Source organism: Bolinopsis microptera, chromosome 9, assembly GCF_026151205.1.
Source record: "Bolinopsis microptera isolate Bmic1 chromosome 9, MBARI_Bmic_1.0, whole genome shotgun sequence".
In the NCBI taxonomy this organism is placed as follows: Eukaryota; Metazoa; Ctenophora; class Tentaculata; order Lobata; family Bolinopsidae; genus Bolinopsis; species Bolinopsis microptera.
The window spans coordinates 16,620,906-16,637,768 of record NC_087080.1 but is presented as its reverse complement, the minus strand read 5'-3'; the positions used below and the strand labels follow the sequence as shown (position 1 = coordinate 16,637,768).

The window sequence follows — 16,863 nt, the reverse complement described above, 5'->3', positions numbered from 1 at the left end:
TGATTTGACATATTTTGATGTTTATCTAATGACGCAAATAAACGCAGAAATCATAAGATCAAACTGAATAAGTTATGTGAAGCAATAAAAATAAATAAAAAATAAAATTGGATAAAACAGCGCGAAGCATTTAAGTCCAATTCTTTGCATACTTAAACAAACAGCTCAGATTTCAATTAAAGCGAAGCTTAAAATTTTGTTTTTGGTATTCAAATAAAAAAACTGCAAAGGCGATGCTTAAAATTGTAGGCCAGCCTGTTCAAATAACTTCCAGTCTAATTTTAGATAAAGCTCAAGAAATCGTTAAAAACATTCCTCATATTCCTACAAATAAAGACTAGCTGCGAATACAATGTCCCTCTTGATAGCCGTGCTTGCCTCACTAAACTTCTTCTCCAGTTCATTGTTGCCAATAGCTTTAGCAGCCAGTATCATCTGTCTCAGCAGCTCCTCCAGTCTCCTCATTACTCGTATGATGCTGCCTTCAAACACTGGGGTCATCTTACAGATGTCGTAAAACTTAGCTCCCTGGGAAACAGAAGTTTAGTGATAGTAACACAGGTAAAAGGAAGAGTACACAGGTAAAAGGAAGAGTACACAGGTAAAAGGAAGAGTACACAGGTAAAAGGAAGAGTACACAAGTACAAGGAAGAGTACACAGGTAAAAGGAAGAGTACACAGGTAAAAGGAAGAGTACACAGGTAAAAGGAAGAGTACACAGGTAAAAGGAAGAGTACACAGGTAGAAGGAAGAGTACACAGGTAAAAGGAAGAGTACACAGGTATAAGGAAGAGTACAAAGATAAAAGGAAGAGTACACAGGTAAAAGGAAGAGTACACATGTAAAAGGAAGAGTACACAGGTAAAAGGAAGAGTACACAGGTAAAAGGAAGAGTACACAGGTAAAAGGAAGAGTACACAGGTAGAAGGAAGAGTACACAGGTAAAAGGAAGAGTACACAAGTACAAGGAAGAGTACACAGCTTTATATAAGAGTACACAGCTCTGTGAAAGCCACAGATTTTGTCCAATCAAAACTCCGATAAAACTTTACAACCTTCATCTAGACCAGGATAACAACTAAAAACATGGTAATCACGTACACTAGCCCAGGCGTGCACCACTTGCATAAGTTCCCACTTGAACTTGTCCACGTACTCGTCTACATCAGTGTCTAGTTTACACTCGTTCTCCACTACTGCTATTCTCCGCGCTACCTCCGTTACTTGTCTGTACGGAGCTGGGAGAGAGAGGATAGTAGAGGAGAGTTACAGTTATACTAGTGTTCCTGGACAGTAATGACATGTATAATTATTATATATATGGACACGTTCATTTGAGTTTGAGGATATTGGTAAACAAAAATAATAGCGTTTTTGACGATAGTGGCTTAATTTTGACTTCTATTAACCTAGCACGTTCAGAAGTTCTGAACATTAGCCACGTAACCCATACTCCCATATGCACCGCTCAGAAAGAAAATCTATTGTTGTTAGGCACTATAATGTTTCAAATGTCACATTTTGTGTGACTTAGTTAACTGCAGTTACCTAATTATCATTCCTTGGTCTGAAATATAGTAAATTAGGTCAATCTAACAATTATGATACAACATTGGTTAATGGGCACGGATCGAACGGTTACATGGCAATATTTGGGTAACTTTGTCACACTCATGATACCATACCTCTATTCTACTGTGAGGTGTCCTAAAAACCCTTTCAACTAATTATTTGATGGTTGCTCTACCAATCATAGCCCTAAAATATGTTGTTCTGAATAGTTAGCTAATACAGGCACTCGGTTATTGGGAAATGAGGTTAATTCTGTCACAATATATGAAATTTAAAATTTTGGGCGAATTATTTATATCTGATTTTGGTTTGAAAGGCGGGAAAATTTTATATGATGACAATGTAGTTGATGCAAGTTAAGATCAGTTGACGTTTACATTGTCACAAAAAAGTATACGAAATCGTAAATAGATTAAAAACAATGATTATAGAATGAAATAGTCTCTTATAATAACTCTTATAATAACTGATGTGACAAAGTAAACATGTCTTGCCCCTATTTTGAAGATCTATATTCTATACCTCTATTAGAATATTGTCCAGAACATCAGAGCTTAAGTTTAACAATTTTAGGTTAAATTTGTCAAAGTCACTAAAAATGTGACAAAATTAACTTTTCATGCCCCAACAATTTCAAGATAGTGTGTAAAAATTAGCATAGGCTGCTTTATTACCTATATAAATCAATCCAAACTACAAAAAAATATATGTTAATGTGATGTCGACGATTACCTAACTCTTATAATAACTGATGTGACAAAGTAAACTTGTCTTTCCCCTATTTTGAAGATCTATAACTCTATTAGAATTCAACATTCTTTCAGAAACGATTGGAAGAATATTGTCCAGAACATAAGAGCTCAATTTTAAAAATTTAGATTCATTTGTCAAAGACATTGAAAATGTGACAAAATTAACTTTCCCTGCCCCAACAGTATCAAGATAGTGTGTTAAAATTGGCATAGGATTTATTACAGGTATATTAAAGTATTAATCGATCCAAACTACGAAAAATATCTTTTAATCTGATGAAGATTACCTAACTCTTATAATAACTGATGTGACAAAGTAAACATGTCTTGCCCCTATTTTGAAGAACTATACCTCTATTACTATGTTACTTTATCATCAAAAAAATGTCGATAAACTAGTTATTTTGCCAGCAAGGAGCTATAACAGAGTTATAATAATTTTGTGTGACGAAATTACCCTATTTTTGACCATGTAGCGGTAGTTTAATTGTGACACTGTTAACATATTACCACCTGATAATGATTTATGTGACTGGTGCATGGTACTAGCAGTGTTGTTTGATCCATAGTACGTATAATATAAGGGGTTTGAGCTGGTATCATTATTTGTTCAATTTCACACATGTTCAGATATCATCAAGATTATATTGTGACAAAGTAAGCTTGGTTGTGCCTTCTGTGTTTTAATTCCTTACGACTATATAATATAATAACAATTCCCAGCACTTCCAGGCCATCAAATAAACTTACACTACCCATCATTACTTAGCAGGGTGCCCTAAACATTCATCACATATTTTCTTTAATGTGTGACAGAGTAAACCTGAATGCACCATCTAACTAAAAAAGTCGTCAAATATGTAGGTAATGGTCATATGTACCCATCCAATCAACTGGACACTCAAAAATTTGGTCAAAAACGGCAGCAAGGGGTCCATATTTACTCCGTCACATGTTTATAGTGTGACAATGTAACCATTTCCGTGCCGGCCGTATTTAAGCGATATCTTATCACCTGATTAAGATATCTTTATGTGACAAAGTTAGCCTAGAGGATGAGACGATTATCCTAACCATCAAGGGTTTAAGTAATTTCATAGTGTGACAAAGTCAACTACACTGTGCCTTTTAATAGGGTCACTTATATAATATATTTACCAATATCCTCAAACTCAAATGAACGTGTCCATATATATATATATATCACGTGAGAACACGTGCTGAGTAGATACCTTTAAGAGACTCTAGAGTAAGCTGAGGAGCCTCCTTGACATTTTCCTCGAACACAAAGCAACTCAGAACAGCTGCGATAACGGGGGGTTCCAAGTCGTTAAATGTTCCGTTAAATATTAGCTCTGCTAGTGCTAACTCCTGACCTAGTGAGATATTGTGGTTTATTGGGGGGGGGGGGGGGGGGGCACTACTGATATCATGGTCTATTGGGGGGGGGGGGGGGGGCACTACTGATATTATGGTTTATTGGAGGGGGGGCGCTACTAATAATAATATGTTTTATTGGTTAAATATAATTACCAGCAGGGGGTTTCAGAGACAAATCCAAAAACTTCAAACAGAATCTAATAGTGTATTGTGGAAACTGAAACCTCAACTAATGGGGAGGGACCACTACTGAAATGGGGGGGGGGGGGGGGGGGGGGGGCACTTCTGAAATGGGAGTGGGTCACTACTGAAATGGGCGTCAGCACTTACCAGTGGATATCTCACAAGCTACTCTGCCCTTAGTCTCTATAACGTCAGCACTGTTGCAGTACCCTAATCTCCTCAGCACTCTCTTCCTGCACTTCAGTTCGTCTAACTGTAGCACTGTGAGGTGAAGGTTAGCACGTGATACAAACTAACAACACGTGATACAACACATGATACAAACTAATAATACAATAACTCTTCCTGTGTTCACCGTCAATAATGTTATATTTTAAACTCCAGATAGAGAAATTCCAGCAACTAAAACAAATAATGGTTTAATATATGTTAACACTTTATTGGTGTGTAGTGTTTAAGTATTATATAACTTTACCTGTTCTCGCGTCTCTGAGCTCCTGTTTGGTATCTTTACACTTTATAGCTAAAGTGTTCTTCTTCTCACACAACTCATACAGTCCCTCTAGCTTAGGATCATCATGAAGGGGGTGTTTGAATAACCTGACAAGGTTTAACTGTTTACCACTTAATAAACACAAGGATAACTAACTAATTGGTAGTTGGTTACTGTAGTATCTCGTTTATCTCCTCACTAACTTACCTCTGTTCCAAGACTTCAATCTTCCTGACGGTCTCCTCGAAATCAGCCTCCTTGATTTTCATATCCTCTACAGGGTCCAGTAACGGAACACCGTCTGGGAATCTCTTCTCTACTTCTTTTAATGACTTGCCGACACTCTCCCGGTTTTCTAAAATAGGAGTGTTTGTTGAGGTACACACTTCACACGTCGATAATATTATTTCTCCAGAATATGTTATAGGTTGATTCTATTTAATATTGAGAAAGTGGAATTTAGTAAATTCAGTCTCACCCAGAGGGACGAGGTTTTTAGGAAGGTATAGTCTGACGGCGGAGACTCCAGTAACGAGGTGGAGCATTAGTGGTACTATCTGGTACTCGCCCTTACCCCCGGGGGGACAGGGCTTAGGGGGCACGTTAGGTAAGACGGGGGTCGCACAATTAAATAGCCCTTCTACCACATACAGGGGCTCTGCTGATCCTGCAAAGTCAATTAGTTAATTAGTTAATTAGTTAATAAGTTAATTGATATGTTAATTGATTAGAGATTAGTTATCACAGAACACTGATAACTTAAGTTGAAAGTACGCCGTTAGATACTATCAGCTTTTTAAGGAATAGCACTTTATCTTATTCTAGTTCGCTATATCATACTGCATAGGGGGGGGGGGGGGGGGGGGGTCCACGTTAAAAAAAGTTAAAAAAGTTAAATTAATTAATGTTAAATTTCAAAATTCAGGCTTAGAAAGTTTAACTTTTTTAACATAAATTCAAATTTGGGTTGAAATTGCAATGGAGTGAATATTCTAGACTAGTTTATTTTTAGGTCATGCGTTGGTATTTTTGTTCATTAGTCATTACATGTAGGAATATAGGAATGCCCATGACAAGAGTAAAACAGTCATATAACATAGGTACAACCGATAAATAATTGATACATTTGATCATTACAATAATAAATTATAATTCATAGAAATATAAAACAGCTGATTGATAAATAATTTTTTTAAAACAACAGATTCCATTCACAGTGTCAACACTGAAAATAGGGCTATGATAATCTATATCATTAAATCTAGTGATACTAATCGTAATGAATTAATAACTGAATAAAATTCTAATGATGTTTCATAAAAGTTATCGCTCAAACAAAGAGTCACTGTGTCACGATATTATATTACAAAATTAAAAATAGTGTCGATGACACACCCCCTCCCAATTCTTCCACGAACTCTGCGTTTAATTTCACGTACATTCATTGTGCTATCATAGAGTTTTAAGATTATGTAATAACATAATAACGATAAACTATACCTTTCACTGACGATCAGGATGGCTGTAAATAGCAGGAAAACTTGACAGTCAAATCTCGAGGTGTTGGAATAATATCAGCTTAGTTTAAAAAGAGAATGATCTGACATCCTGCACATATCATTGTAAAATTAAAAAAATTCTAATTGGTAACTATGTAAATTCATAAACTTAGTTAAATAAAAGTTGAAGATCATTATAACTAATGCAGTCGCCGTTAAGCAAATTAAGAGCTCAAAATTGACACGGTTCATCATAACTGCTTAACTGATAAGGATATTGGTTAAATATAGAGGTCTTGGAAAAACCTCGCTGGTTACAGAGATACCTGTACTACATCTCTACTAAAATTCAAAGAATTGTTTTCTGTCTGTATGTCTGTACGACCGCCCACGTGCAAAATTAGAATGAAAAATAGAATTTAGGTAACAACCAAAAGGTTCCATAGCATCGGTTGTTTTAATGCACACATGCACGAGCAAAGATTGTTTTAACGTCATTTTGATCGGTTTTGTGGTAATTACGTTGTGTTTAAACTTTTAAAAGTGTTTTATATTTAAATCGGCTGTATCTTCGGTTGAGATGGATATTTTTTGATGCGATTAAAACTTTCTTTCAAAGAATACTACTAGCTTCGTCCCTGTTACCACGGGCTTTCTAGTAGTTAATAAAGTAAATCACAGCAGCCCAATCCAATGCTAGTTAAATTGTATAAAACAAACTTAAGAAAACTAAAAAACTGATTAAATGTTAAAACAATTGAAATTCAAAACTACCGAGCAATATCAAGGCTGGGTAAAAATAAAACCTTTCAATTATCGAGAGAATAAAATTAAAATATCTGCAAAAGTAATTTAATAATTAGCTGAATAATTTTAATTAGCTGTATAATATTAAATAAATGGAACATTGAAACTTATTCAGAAATATATAAATTCATTTTGTACCATTGTCCATTATAAAAGTATCAATACAATCTGTGTTTCCTGACGAGGAGGGCCAGGGGATGTTATTTTCGTGGATTCTAACATTCTCCCTTCACGATATTAGCTACTCCTCTAATAAGGATCCGTTTGGCTGCATGCAGGATAGTCAGCCGATGACATTTGTCAAATATTTCCAACTTGTCCAGGTCACTTTCCTGAACACACTGGAAAATTACTGGGTGATCCAAATCCCGCCTCTTCCAACTGTTCCGTGTAACATTCCGGACCATATCGTGACAGCCACCCTTCTAATGAGTATTGGTCGGGCTGTAAGCCATTTCCTTGGGTCCCGACTGAAGTCTGACTGTAATGTTCATCCCCCAAATACTCTGCCCACTCCTTCCCAGTTTCTCTGACGTCCCGTTATACTTGGCATCAATAGCATTCGCTACTACCTGTAATCAGTCCCGCAATTCCAACCCATTGACCACTTACTGTGTACTTGTGGTAGGCCGACATGCTTTTTCCTATTATATGAATGATTATATTAGTAAATTATACAATTATGTGTATATAGGGGGGTGACATGTCTCCAATGTCTCCAATGTCTCTAGTCTTTTTTGAAAAGATAGGGTGCAGAGACATGTCCCGGAGACATTGGAGACATTGGAGACATTGGAGACACAGCTTTTGGAGACATTGGAGACATTGGGGACATGGAGACAAAGCTTTTGGAGACATTGGAGACATTGGAGACACTGGAGACGTAGAGTATGATTGGAGAAGGAGGACGATCTAGGAGGAGGATGACCCAGGAGGAGGACTCAGGAGGAGGAGGAGGAGGATGAGGACTCAGGAGGACGACTCAGGAAGAGGACTGAGGAGGACTGAGAAGGAGGACGGACTGAGGAGTACTGAGGAGGATGGCTGAGGAGGATGGCTGAGGAGGATGACTGAGGAGGATGACTGAGGAGGAGGAGGAGAAGGACTCAGGAGGAGAAGGAGGAGGACCTAGGAGGAGGACCCAGGAGCAGGAGGACCCAGGAGGAGGACTCAGGAGGAGGAGGAGGAGGAGGACCTCAGGAGGAGGACTCAGGAAGAGGATTGAGGAGGACTGAGAAGGAGGAGGACTGAGGAGAACTGAGGAGGAGGAGGATCAGGAGGAGGACTAAATAGGAGGAGGAGGGGGACCTGGGGGAGGACTGAGGAGGAGGGGGACTTGGGGAGGACTGAGGATGAAGAAGACTGACGAGAAGGATGAGGAGGAGGACTGAGGAGGAGGACTGAGGACTGAGGAGGATGAAGAGGAGGGAAGACCCAGGAGGAGGAGGACTGAGGAGGAGGATGAGGACTGAGGAGGACTGAGGAGGATGGCTGAAGAGGATGGCTGAGGAGGATGACTGAGAGGGAGGAGGAGGAGGAGGAGGAGGAGGAGGAGGAGGGAGGAGGAGGAGGAGGAGGAGGAGGAGAAAGATGACTGAGGAGGAGGAGTAGGACTGAGGAGAAGAAGGAGGAGGACCTAGGAGGAGGAGGACCCAGGAGGAGGACTCAGGAGGAGGAGGAGGAGAACTCAGGAAGAGGCCTGAGGAGGACTGAGAAGGAGGAGGACTGAGGAGTACTGAGGAGGATGGCTGAGGAGGATGGCTGAGGAGGATGGCTGAGGAGGATGACTGAGGAGGATGACTGAGGAGGAGGAGGAGGTGGAGGAGAAGGACTGAGGAGGAGAAGGAGAAGATGGAGGAACTAGGAGGAGGAGGACCCAGGAGGAGGACTCGGGAGGAGGAGGAGAAGGACTGAGGAGGAGAAGGATGAGGACCTATGAGAAGGAGGAACCCAGGAGGAGGACTCAGGAGGAGGAGGAGGACCCAGGAGGAGGACTCAGGAGAACTGAGGGAGGAGGAGGAGTGAATAGGAGGAGGAGGGGGACTGGGGAGGACTGAGGAGGAGAGGACTAAGGAGAAGATGAGGAGGAGGACTGAGGAGGGAGGATGAGGACTGATGGAGGAGGACCTGAGGAGTACTGAGGAGGATGGCTGAGGAGGATGGCTGAGGAGGATGTTGAGGAGGATGGCTGAGGAGATGACTGAGGAGGATGACTGAGAAGGAGGAGGAGGAGAAGGAGAAGGACTGAGGGAGGAGGAGGAGGAGGACTTAGGAGGAGGACTCAGGAGGAGGACTCAGGAGTACTGAAGAGGATGGCTGAGGAGGATGGCTGAGAAGGATGGCTGAGGAGGATGGCTGAGGAGATGACTGAGGAGGATGACTGAGAGAGGAGGAGGAGGAGAAGGACCTGAGGAGGGGGAGGAGGAGGAGAGGGGAGGACCCTTGGAGGAGAGAGACTCCAGGAGGAGGGACTCAGGATCGGAAGAGGACTCAGGAGGAGGACGGAAAAGGACCTGAGGAGACTGAGGAGGAGGAGGAGGAGGAGGAGGACTGAATAGGAGAGGAGGGACTTGGGGGAGGACTGAGGAGGAGGGGGGACTTGGGAGGACTGAGGAGGAGGAGGACTGACGAGAAGGATGAGCTAGGAGGACTGAGGAGGAGGACTGATGATTGAAGAGGAAGAGGAGGAAGATGAAGAGGAGGAGGAGGAGGACCCAGGAGGAGGAGGACCCAGGAGGAGGACTCAGGAGGAGGACTCAGGAGGGGGGAGGAGAACGACTGAGGAGGACTGAGGGAGGAGGTGGAGGAGGAGGAGGAGGTGGAAAACTGAGGAGGAGGAGGGACTCAGGAGGAGGGACTCAGGAAGAGGACTCAGGAGGAGGACTGAGAAGGAGGAGGACTGAGGGAGAACTGAGGAGGGAGGAGGAGGAGGACTGAATAGGAGGAAGAGGGGGACTGGGGGAGGACTGAAGAGGGGACTTGGGGAGGACTGAGGAGGAGGAGGACTGACGAGAAGGGTGAGGAGGAGGACTGAGGAGGAGGACTGATGATTGAGGAGGAGGAGGAGGATGAAGAGGAGGAGGATCCAGGAGGAGGAGGACCCAGGAGGAGGAGAACGACTGAGGAGGACTGAGGAGGAGGTGGAAGAGGAGGAGGAGGAGGAGGAGGAGGAGGAGGAGGAAGAGGAGGAGTCTCCAAAAGCTGTGTCTCCATGTCTCCAATGCCCCTAATATCCATTTTATGTCCCTTATGTCCCCAATGTCTCCAATGTCCCCAATGTCTCCAAAAGCTGTGTCTCCAATGTCCCCAATGTCCCCAATGTCTCCAATGTCTCCAAAAGCTGTGTCTCAAAGTCTCCAATGTCTCCAATGTCGTTGTCTTTTCGAAAAGATAAGGTGCGGGAGACATTGGAGACATGTCACCCCCCCCCCCCCCCCCCCCTATATATAGATACAAGGTGTTTTTTTGTAGAGTTATCAAATCAGTTACAACTACAGAAAACAATTGCAAGAGCGAGGTACTACTAGTACTAAATATAAAGATCAACACTCATAATTGAGTTTAATTTGGGTAATTATGTTAAAATTTGAACCGATTAGTCAGCCAAAATCTGATTTTTAATTTATGTTAAAAAAGTTAAAAAAGTTAAAGTAATTAATGTTAAATTCCAAAATCTCGATCTTAGAATTTAACTTTTTTAACGTGGACCCCCCCCCTGCATACACGATATTATGATCAACTAAGAACGTGTATCATAACCATAATCACGTGACTTACCGCCCTGCTTTCCCTTCTTCTGGAAGTTGACCACAACTCCCCATCCCCAATTAGTTAATTAGTTAATGACTTACCGCCCTGCTTTCCCTTCTTCTGGAAGTTGACCACAACTCCCCATCCCCAATTAGTTAATTAGTTAATGACTCACCGCCCTGCTTTCCCTTCTTCTGGAAGTTGACCACAACTCCCCATCCCCAATTAGTTAATTAGTTAATGACTCACCGCCCTGCTTTCCCTTCTTCTGGAAGTTGACCACAACTCCCCATCCCCAATTAGTTAATTAGTTAATGACTCACCGCCCTGCTTTCCCTTCTTCTGGAAGTTGACCACAACTCCCCATCCCCAATTAGTTAATTAGTTAATGACTCACCGCCCTGCTTTCCCTTCTTCTGGAAGTTGACCACAACTCCCCATCCCCAATTAGTTAATTAGTTAATGACTCACCGCCCTGCTTTCCCTTCTTCTGGAAGTTGACCACAACTCCCCATCCCCAATTAGTTAATTAGTTAATGACTCACCGCCCTGCTTTCCCTTCTTCTGGAAGTTGACCACAACTCCCCATCCCCAATTAGTTAATTAGTTAATGACTCACCGCCCTGCTTTCCCTTCTTCTGGAAGTTGACCACAACTCCCCATCCCCAATTAGTTAATTAGTTAATGACTTACCGCCCTGCTTTCCCTTCTTCTGGAAGTTGACCACAACTCCCCATCCCCAATTAGTTAATTAGTTAATGACTTACCGCCCTGCTTTCCCTTCTTCTGGAAGTTGACCACAACTCCCCATCCCCAATTATCCTCGTTGTGATGCACTTTCATTAATCTACCAGGCTGTAGAAATGACAGAATGTACCTGACAAAGTCAACTTGAGGGGCCAGTCACCTCGCACATTTTAAAGAATCTCATTAAGTTGGTGTATCCTCTATATACTCTAGTAGCAGGTATACGCCCTGCTACTAGAATAATACTATACAATTGAGTTATTAGCTCCCACATGTTATCTTAAATTAGTACTGCAAAAATATAAATATATAAAAAATATAAATATATAAAGTATTCTTTTCTTATCCCTCCCTGTGTATTATTATTAAAGCAATCAAATTTTATTATTCACTACAAAAAGGTAAATTACCTGGGTTTGTGAATGTAAGATGTGATAACTTTCTGTAACTTTGTGAGCTGTTGCCGCAGGTTAAAGTATGTCCGCGCAGAGTCTTCGTTGGGGATCTGGATAGCCGAGTGCTCTACTTCTGATAACTGGAAATGTAAGGGTTGATTGACAAGGACTCAACATAAACTGGACGAGTGCTTACTATCATAACAAGATTTAAACACAAGTAAATATTGTTAAATAAACAATATTGGCCTGGTAAGTTAGGGATTTATTTATAAATGTATGCGTTTTGTGAGCACTTTTAGCACTATGTGCTTATAAAAACCTGTAGTTTGTTCATAAGGAAGGGAATGGAGGAAGTGTTCTGGTATTGGTAAAATGATCGCTCCAGCATGAACTCTGGGTTGACATCCTCCACCCTCAACAAGTTCAGCACCTGAGGTTTTCCAAATTAATTTATTAACATTAACAAGTTGCTAAGGAACCCAACATAACACAGAAGAAAACCTCGCACGTCTGTGGAAAGTCTCGGGAAAATAGACAAAGAGCAAAACAAACCCTGTATTATTCAAAGGAATTGCTTAATGAACCTAGTATAAGTCCGCAGCAAGCTGATAAGTATTCTATAACCGATAGTAAGAATATTAATTATTCACAAACCATATGGTATGTTAGTCGGAAAGCACTGTTCAGGGGATTAGCTTCTCCCTGAATGAGATCTTTGGGAACTTGAGGTTCCATCTTGGTAGTCACGCATAAAATAACAATACCTCGGTCGTCAATTCCTGACAAGAGTTAAATTTATAAATTTGATTATAATTGAACGGCTTATAAAGAGCAAAAAGGTGCTCAACAGTGGATTAACAAAGGACTTTCCAAGAAAGCTAAAAGATTCCTATATGGAGAGTAATTACCTCTACGACCAGCCCTGCCACTCATCTGGATATACTCTCCACTAGTAATGTATCTCGTATCTTTTCCATCAAACTTTTTTGCGGACGAAAACACGACTGTCCTGGCCGGCATGTTTAGTCCCATAGCAAAGGTTTCGGTGGCGAAGAGAGCTTTGATCAGGCCTTCTTGAAACAAGATTTCTATAACTTCTTTAAGGATAGGAAGTAGACCACCATGATGTATTCCGATACCCCGCTCCAACATTGGTAAAACTTTGCTAACCTGAAGGAATAGATAATTATATTGTTAGATTAACATGAAACCAGTCAAATAGAAAGTCAGTGTAGCCAACATGGCAATCCGTTTATCCAGGGACTAGGACTCGAAGCTTATAAACTTATTTACCATGGAGCACATTTACCATTATCGAACATAAAAACGCACGCAGCTGCACGCAGAAGCAAGGCCAGGCCGGGCCGCGCGCGCAACCCTTACACTTTTTATGAAAAAGTTACCACATTATCTTTCTTCGCGCGGTCCATTTGTTCCAAAATTGCCACAGTCTCAAATGTGCTCTTGAAAAGTAAAACTGAAAACTGATACATATTACATGGGCGGCAGTTTACCTGCGGCAGTTGCTTATCGTCGTCACTTAGGACGTCAGTCGCATTTTCGAAAACTTCTCGTACTAGAGACTTCTCTCGGAAGTGTTAAAGTCGAGTTTAGACATCTGAAGAGCATGGCTTTCACAATCCTTCTTACTGAAGGAGAACACGATGACAGGTTGTAGTGACCTCTCCATTATCATCTTCACAATACTGAATATATCCGCCATACCTGAGAAGAGGTTTTAGCATTTCTACCAATATCGTAAGTTACGTTAGATTCGGATACAATAAGCAATTCGGTTAAAATTGGCTGTTCAAGGAATGACAATAAAGTGAGCAAGAGGAATGTATCATTAGATTACAGACCTTGTTTAAATCCTCCTTTCTTTTTCTTTCCTCCTCCTCCTCCCCCCATTGAGCCTCCATCTTGTAGAAATGCCATAGCTTTCTCAAAATTATCTTCCCTGAACCTCCTCTGAAATCAGACTTATGTTAAAAATGATTCCAGGTGTCTCAGCTACATGGGTTTGGGGTAGATACGATATTAGTAGCAGTACTCAGCAAGGGAAATCAAATGTGTGTAGAACGTTTCAGTTAAATTTATTCTGTAACAATATTAACGGATAAAAATATCTTTAAATTTCGAAATTAAAGCTAATTGCAAACACCTTTTCATCGACAACGAGGAAGATTCCATTACCCCCGTCAGGGAATATGTAGTGCTGAAGAGGAGTAGGTCTGTACTCTGTGTACACCACGTGACACGGTGAACTGTGTAGCTGGCATACCTGAAATACAAGGTATAAGCCAGAGTAATGGTTAGCAATGTAGTGAAATACAAGGTATAAGCCAGAGTAATGGTTAGCATTGCTGGTGAGGGTTGTGGGATTAGGGTTCTGGTAGTTTCGACTTGTTCCGGGTTTAATGGTGAGAAATGGTGAACTAAAACAGTTCTGCTGAATAATAAATACGCAGCTGAAGCCTGCTTGTTCTAATATCAAATTACTTAGCTTGGTTAATTCTGCCAATGTTGAGTTTCGGCTATTTTGATAGGCTGATATTTTATCCTTGTTTGGTGTGTAATGTGATACTTTGCACGGAGCATGCTCAGGAGTTTAGAGTATTGAGTTCACCAAGTTTACACCTTCATTCAACATCATTACTGTTTTACTTTTGTATTCAGATGAACGTTATTTGAACAAGGGGGTATTTTAATATACTTATTTAGATAATGATAAGCAGCAACTTTCCTAATCACGTACAAACTGCATCACGTTCAGCACAAGGAATGTAAGCATGTCAGCGGCCGAATGGTACATCATAAAGCACACATAATTCCATCACATTTTGTTAGATAAGTCAAAAAGAAGAAGAACAATAAATAAACAAACAACAAGATAAGATATAACAATAAACAAATAATAATATAAGCACATACCCACTCAGCATATTGTTTAGCGTTAGGTATAGTCGCTGACAGGAAGACAAAGTGCACAGTATCAGGCAGGAGTATGATACTCTCCTCCCATACCACACCTCTCTCCTTATCTCTCATGTAGTGTATCTCGTCAAATATAACCCAGCCAACCTCCCTCAATACCTCACTACCCCGGTACAACATGGACCTCAGTATCTCTGTAGTCATGATGAGACAGGAGGCTGTGGGCGCTATTGTAACATCACCCGTCATTAAGCCTACATCTCCAAACTGCTCCGTCATTTCACGAAACTTCTGGTTACTTAACGCCTGCGGGATACGTTTATATAATTATAACTGGTTAGAGTAGTTGTAGTAGTAGTAACATACTACTAGTACTATACTAGTAACATAAGTAACATTAGTAGTAGCAATAGTAACATAAGTAACATTATCTGTAGATAATATGTTACCGTCGATGCTTTCATTTCGATCGAGGATCGCCCAAAGTAAGTAAATCATTGATGAATATTGTAAACTGAAAAAGTAAACTGATTAAACTGATATATGTATTACTAGGAACCGTACACACTAACCTTAATAGGGGTAGTGTAAATAACACGCTGTTTGTTTAATAGAGATTGAGCTATAGCGTACTCAGCTACTACTGTCTTTCCTGCTGATGTGTGAGCAGACACTAATACTGACCTGGGTATATAATTATTAGATATAGTTACGAGGGAGAACTTTATTAGACATAGTTACGAGGGAGAACTTTATTAGATATAGTTACGAGGGAGAACTTTATTAGATATAGTTACGAGGGAGTACTTTATTAAATATAGTTACGAGGGAGAACTTTATTAGATATAGTTACGAGGGAGAACTTTATTAGACATAGTTACGAGGGAGAACTTTATTAGATATAGTTACGAGGGAGAACTTTATTAGATATAGTTACGAGGGAGAACTTTATTAGATATAGTTACGAGGGAGAACTTTATTAGATATACGGACGTGACACCCCTCCCCCCCCCCCTAGATATAGTTAGATATAGTTACCCCCCCCCCCCCCCCTATACAGGACAATACAGACAGGGAACAGTGTTACTATCAGACAATATAAATAGCAGATAGTTGGTTAATAATATGGTGTATTGTTTAGCGCAACTAAACTAACCTATCATTCTGAATACATTTTAGAGCTTCCTGCTGGAAAGGATCTAAAATAAAAGGATATTCTTTAGCAGGTTTGGTAGTGAGAGGTTTGAGATCAGTCCACTCGTAGTCCACAGGTATAACAGCCTCGTGAAGGCAACTCTCCGACTCCATTACTGGTCTAGTTGTAACTAGTGACACATCAAATACTGTCTTCTTTTCCAACTCGTCGTCTACTTTCATCTTCTTAGCTTGTTCTGACATACTGTCCTCAGAGGTGATGAGAGCTGAGGAGGAGGGTTGAGGAAGGGTGCTGGTAGAGGGACCTTCTTCTAATTCTCCTTCTTCCTCCTGGTAAAGTTATTTGATTAATGGATAATCTGGTGCTGGGACAAAACCATGAAAATATATAATAAAACTGTCGTGTGTGATACAATTAGTCTATCAGTTGTCTGAGCAGTAGTAATAGTGTTACAAAATGTTTGACATGAATTCTTATGAACAAGGTACAGTTGATAATATCAGGGGCCGGGGAGGGGTATACCACGTGGTGTGACGTCACACCACGTGCCGTGACGTCACATCACGTGGTGTGACGTCACGGCACGTGGTGTGACGTCACGGCACGTGGTGTGACGTTACGGCACGTGGTGTGACGTCACGGCACGTGTTGTGACGTCACGGCACGTGTTGTGACGTCACACTTATGAACGAGGTACAGTTGATAATATCAGGGCCGGGGAGGGGTATACCTCTACTTCATCAATAGAACGTTTCAGACCGGCTGCATCGTTCTTATTATTGGTGTCCTCATTCTCGTTAGTCTGTTCTGAGGACTGGGTGATACCTGTAAATAGATAGTAAATAGTAAATACAATGTAGTACTATGTACTATACTGTAAGATAAGAAGGTTAATTCCTGCTGTAAAGTTCTATTGATCAGTGTAAATTGAAGACAGAAGAGTGATACATTTGATTTAAAATTAACTAGTGATTTAAAAAGTTAACAAACCTAAAACTTCTGGTGTTAATAATTTTTTCTCTGCAGGACTTTGTGACTCAGTAGTGGGTCTCTTTTTGTCGCTGGGCTTATCATCTAGTACATTGAACAAATCCTCTGATCCAAACCCATCCATATTATTCTAGACAATTAGCGAATTAACGAATAATCAACTCAATTCTGACGTCATTTATAGACAACTTATAATTGC

The 16,863-nt window shown here is 40.8% G+C and overlaps 2 protein-coding genes across 2 annotated transcripts in view; one reads left to right on the top strand and one right to left on the bottom strand.

Moving 5' to 3' along the window:
* Nucleotides 1–16,863, top strand: part of LOC134820892 (uncharacterized) — a 74,362-nt gene that overhangs the window by 4,076 nt on the left and 53,423 nt on the right. The gene's annotated exons all lie outside the window — the stretch shown is intronic.
* On the bottom strand, nucleotides 51–16,790 carry LOC134820474 (exosome RNA helicase MTR4-like). The gene is given in 21 exon segments (XM_063830860.1): nucleotides 51–528; nucleotides 1,102–1,238; nucleotides 3,557–3,700; nucleotides 4,035–4,148; nucleotides 4,363–4,487; nucleotides 4,588–4,735; nucleotides 4,859–5,047; nucleotides 11,204–11,313; nucleotides 11,594–11,718; nucleotides 11,901–12,011; nucleotides 12,236–12,360; nucleotides 12,490–12,751; nucleotides 13,096–13,175; nucleotides 13,178–13,306; nucleotides 13,444–13,552; nucleotides 13,746–13,865; nucleotides 14,516–14,824; nucleotides 15,091–15,202; nucleotides 15,675–16,003; nucleotides 16,405–16,499; nucleotides 16,665–16,790. Coding segments are annotated over 21 exon segments (3,201 nt in total). The 5' UTR covers nucleotides 16,789–16,790; the 3' UTR covers nucleotides 51–324.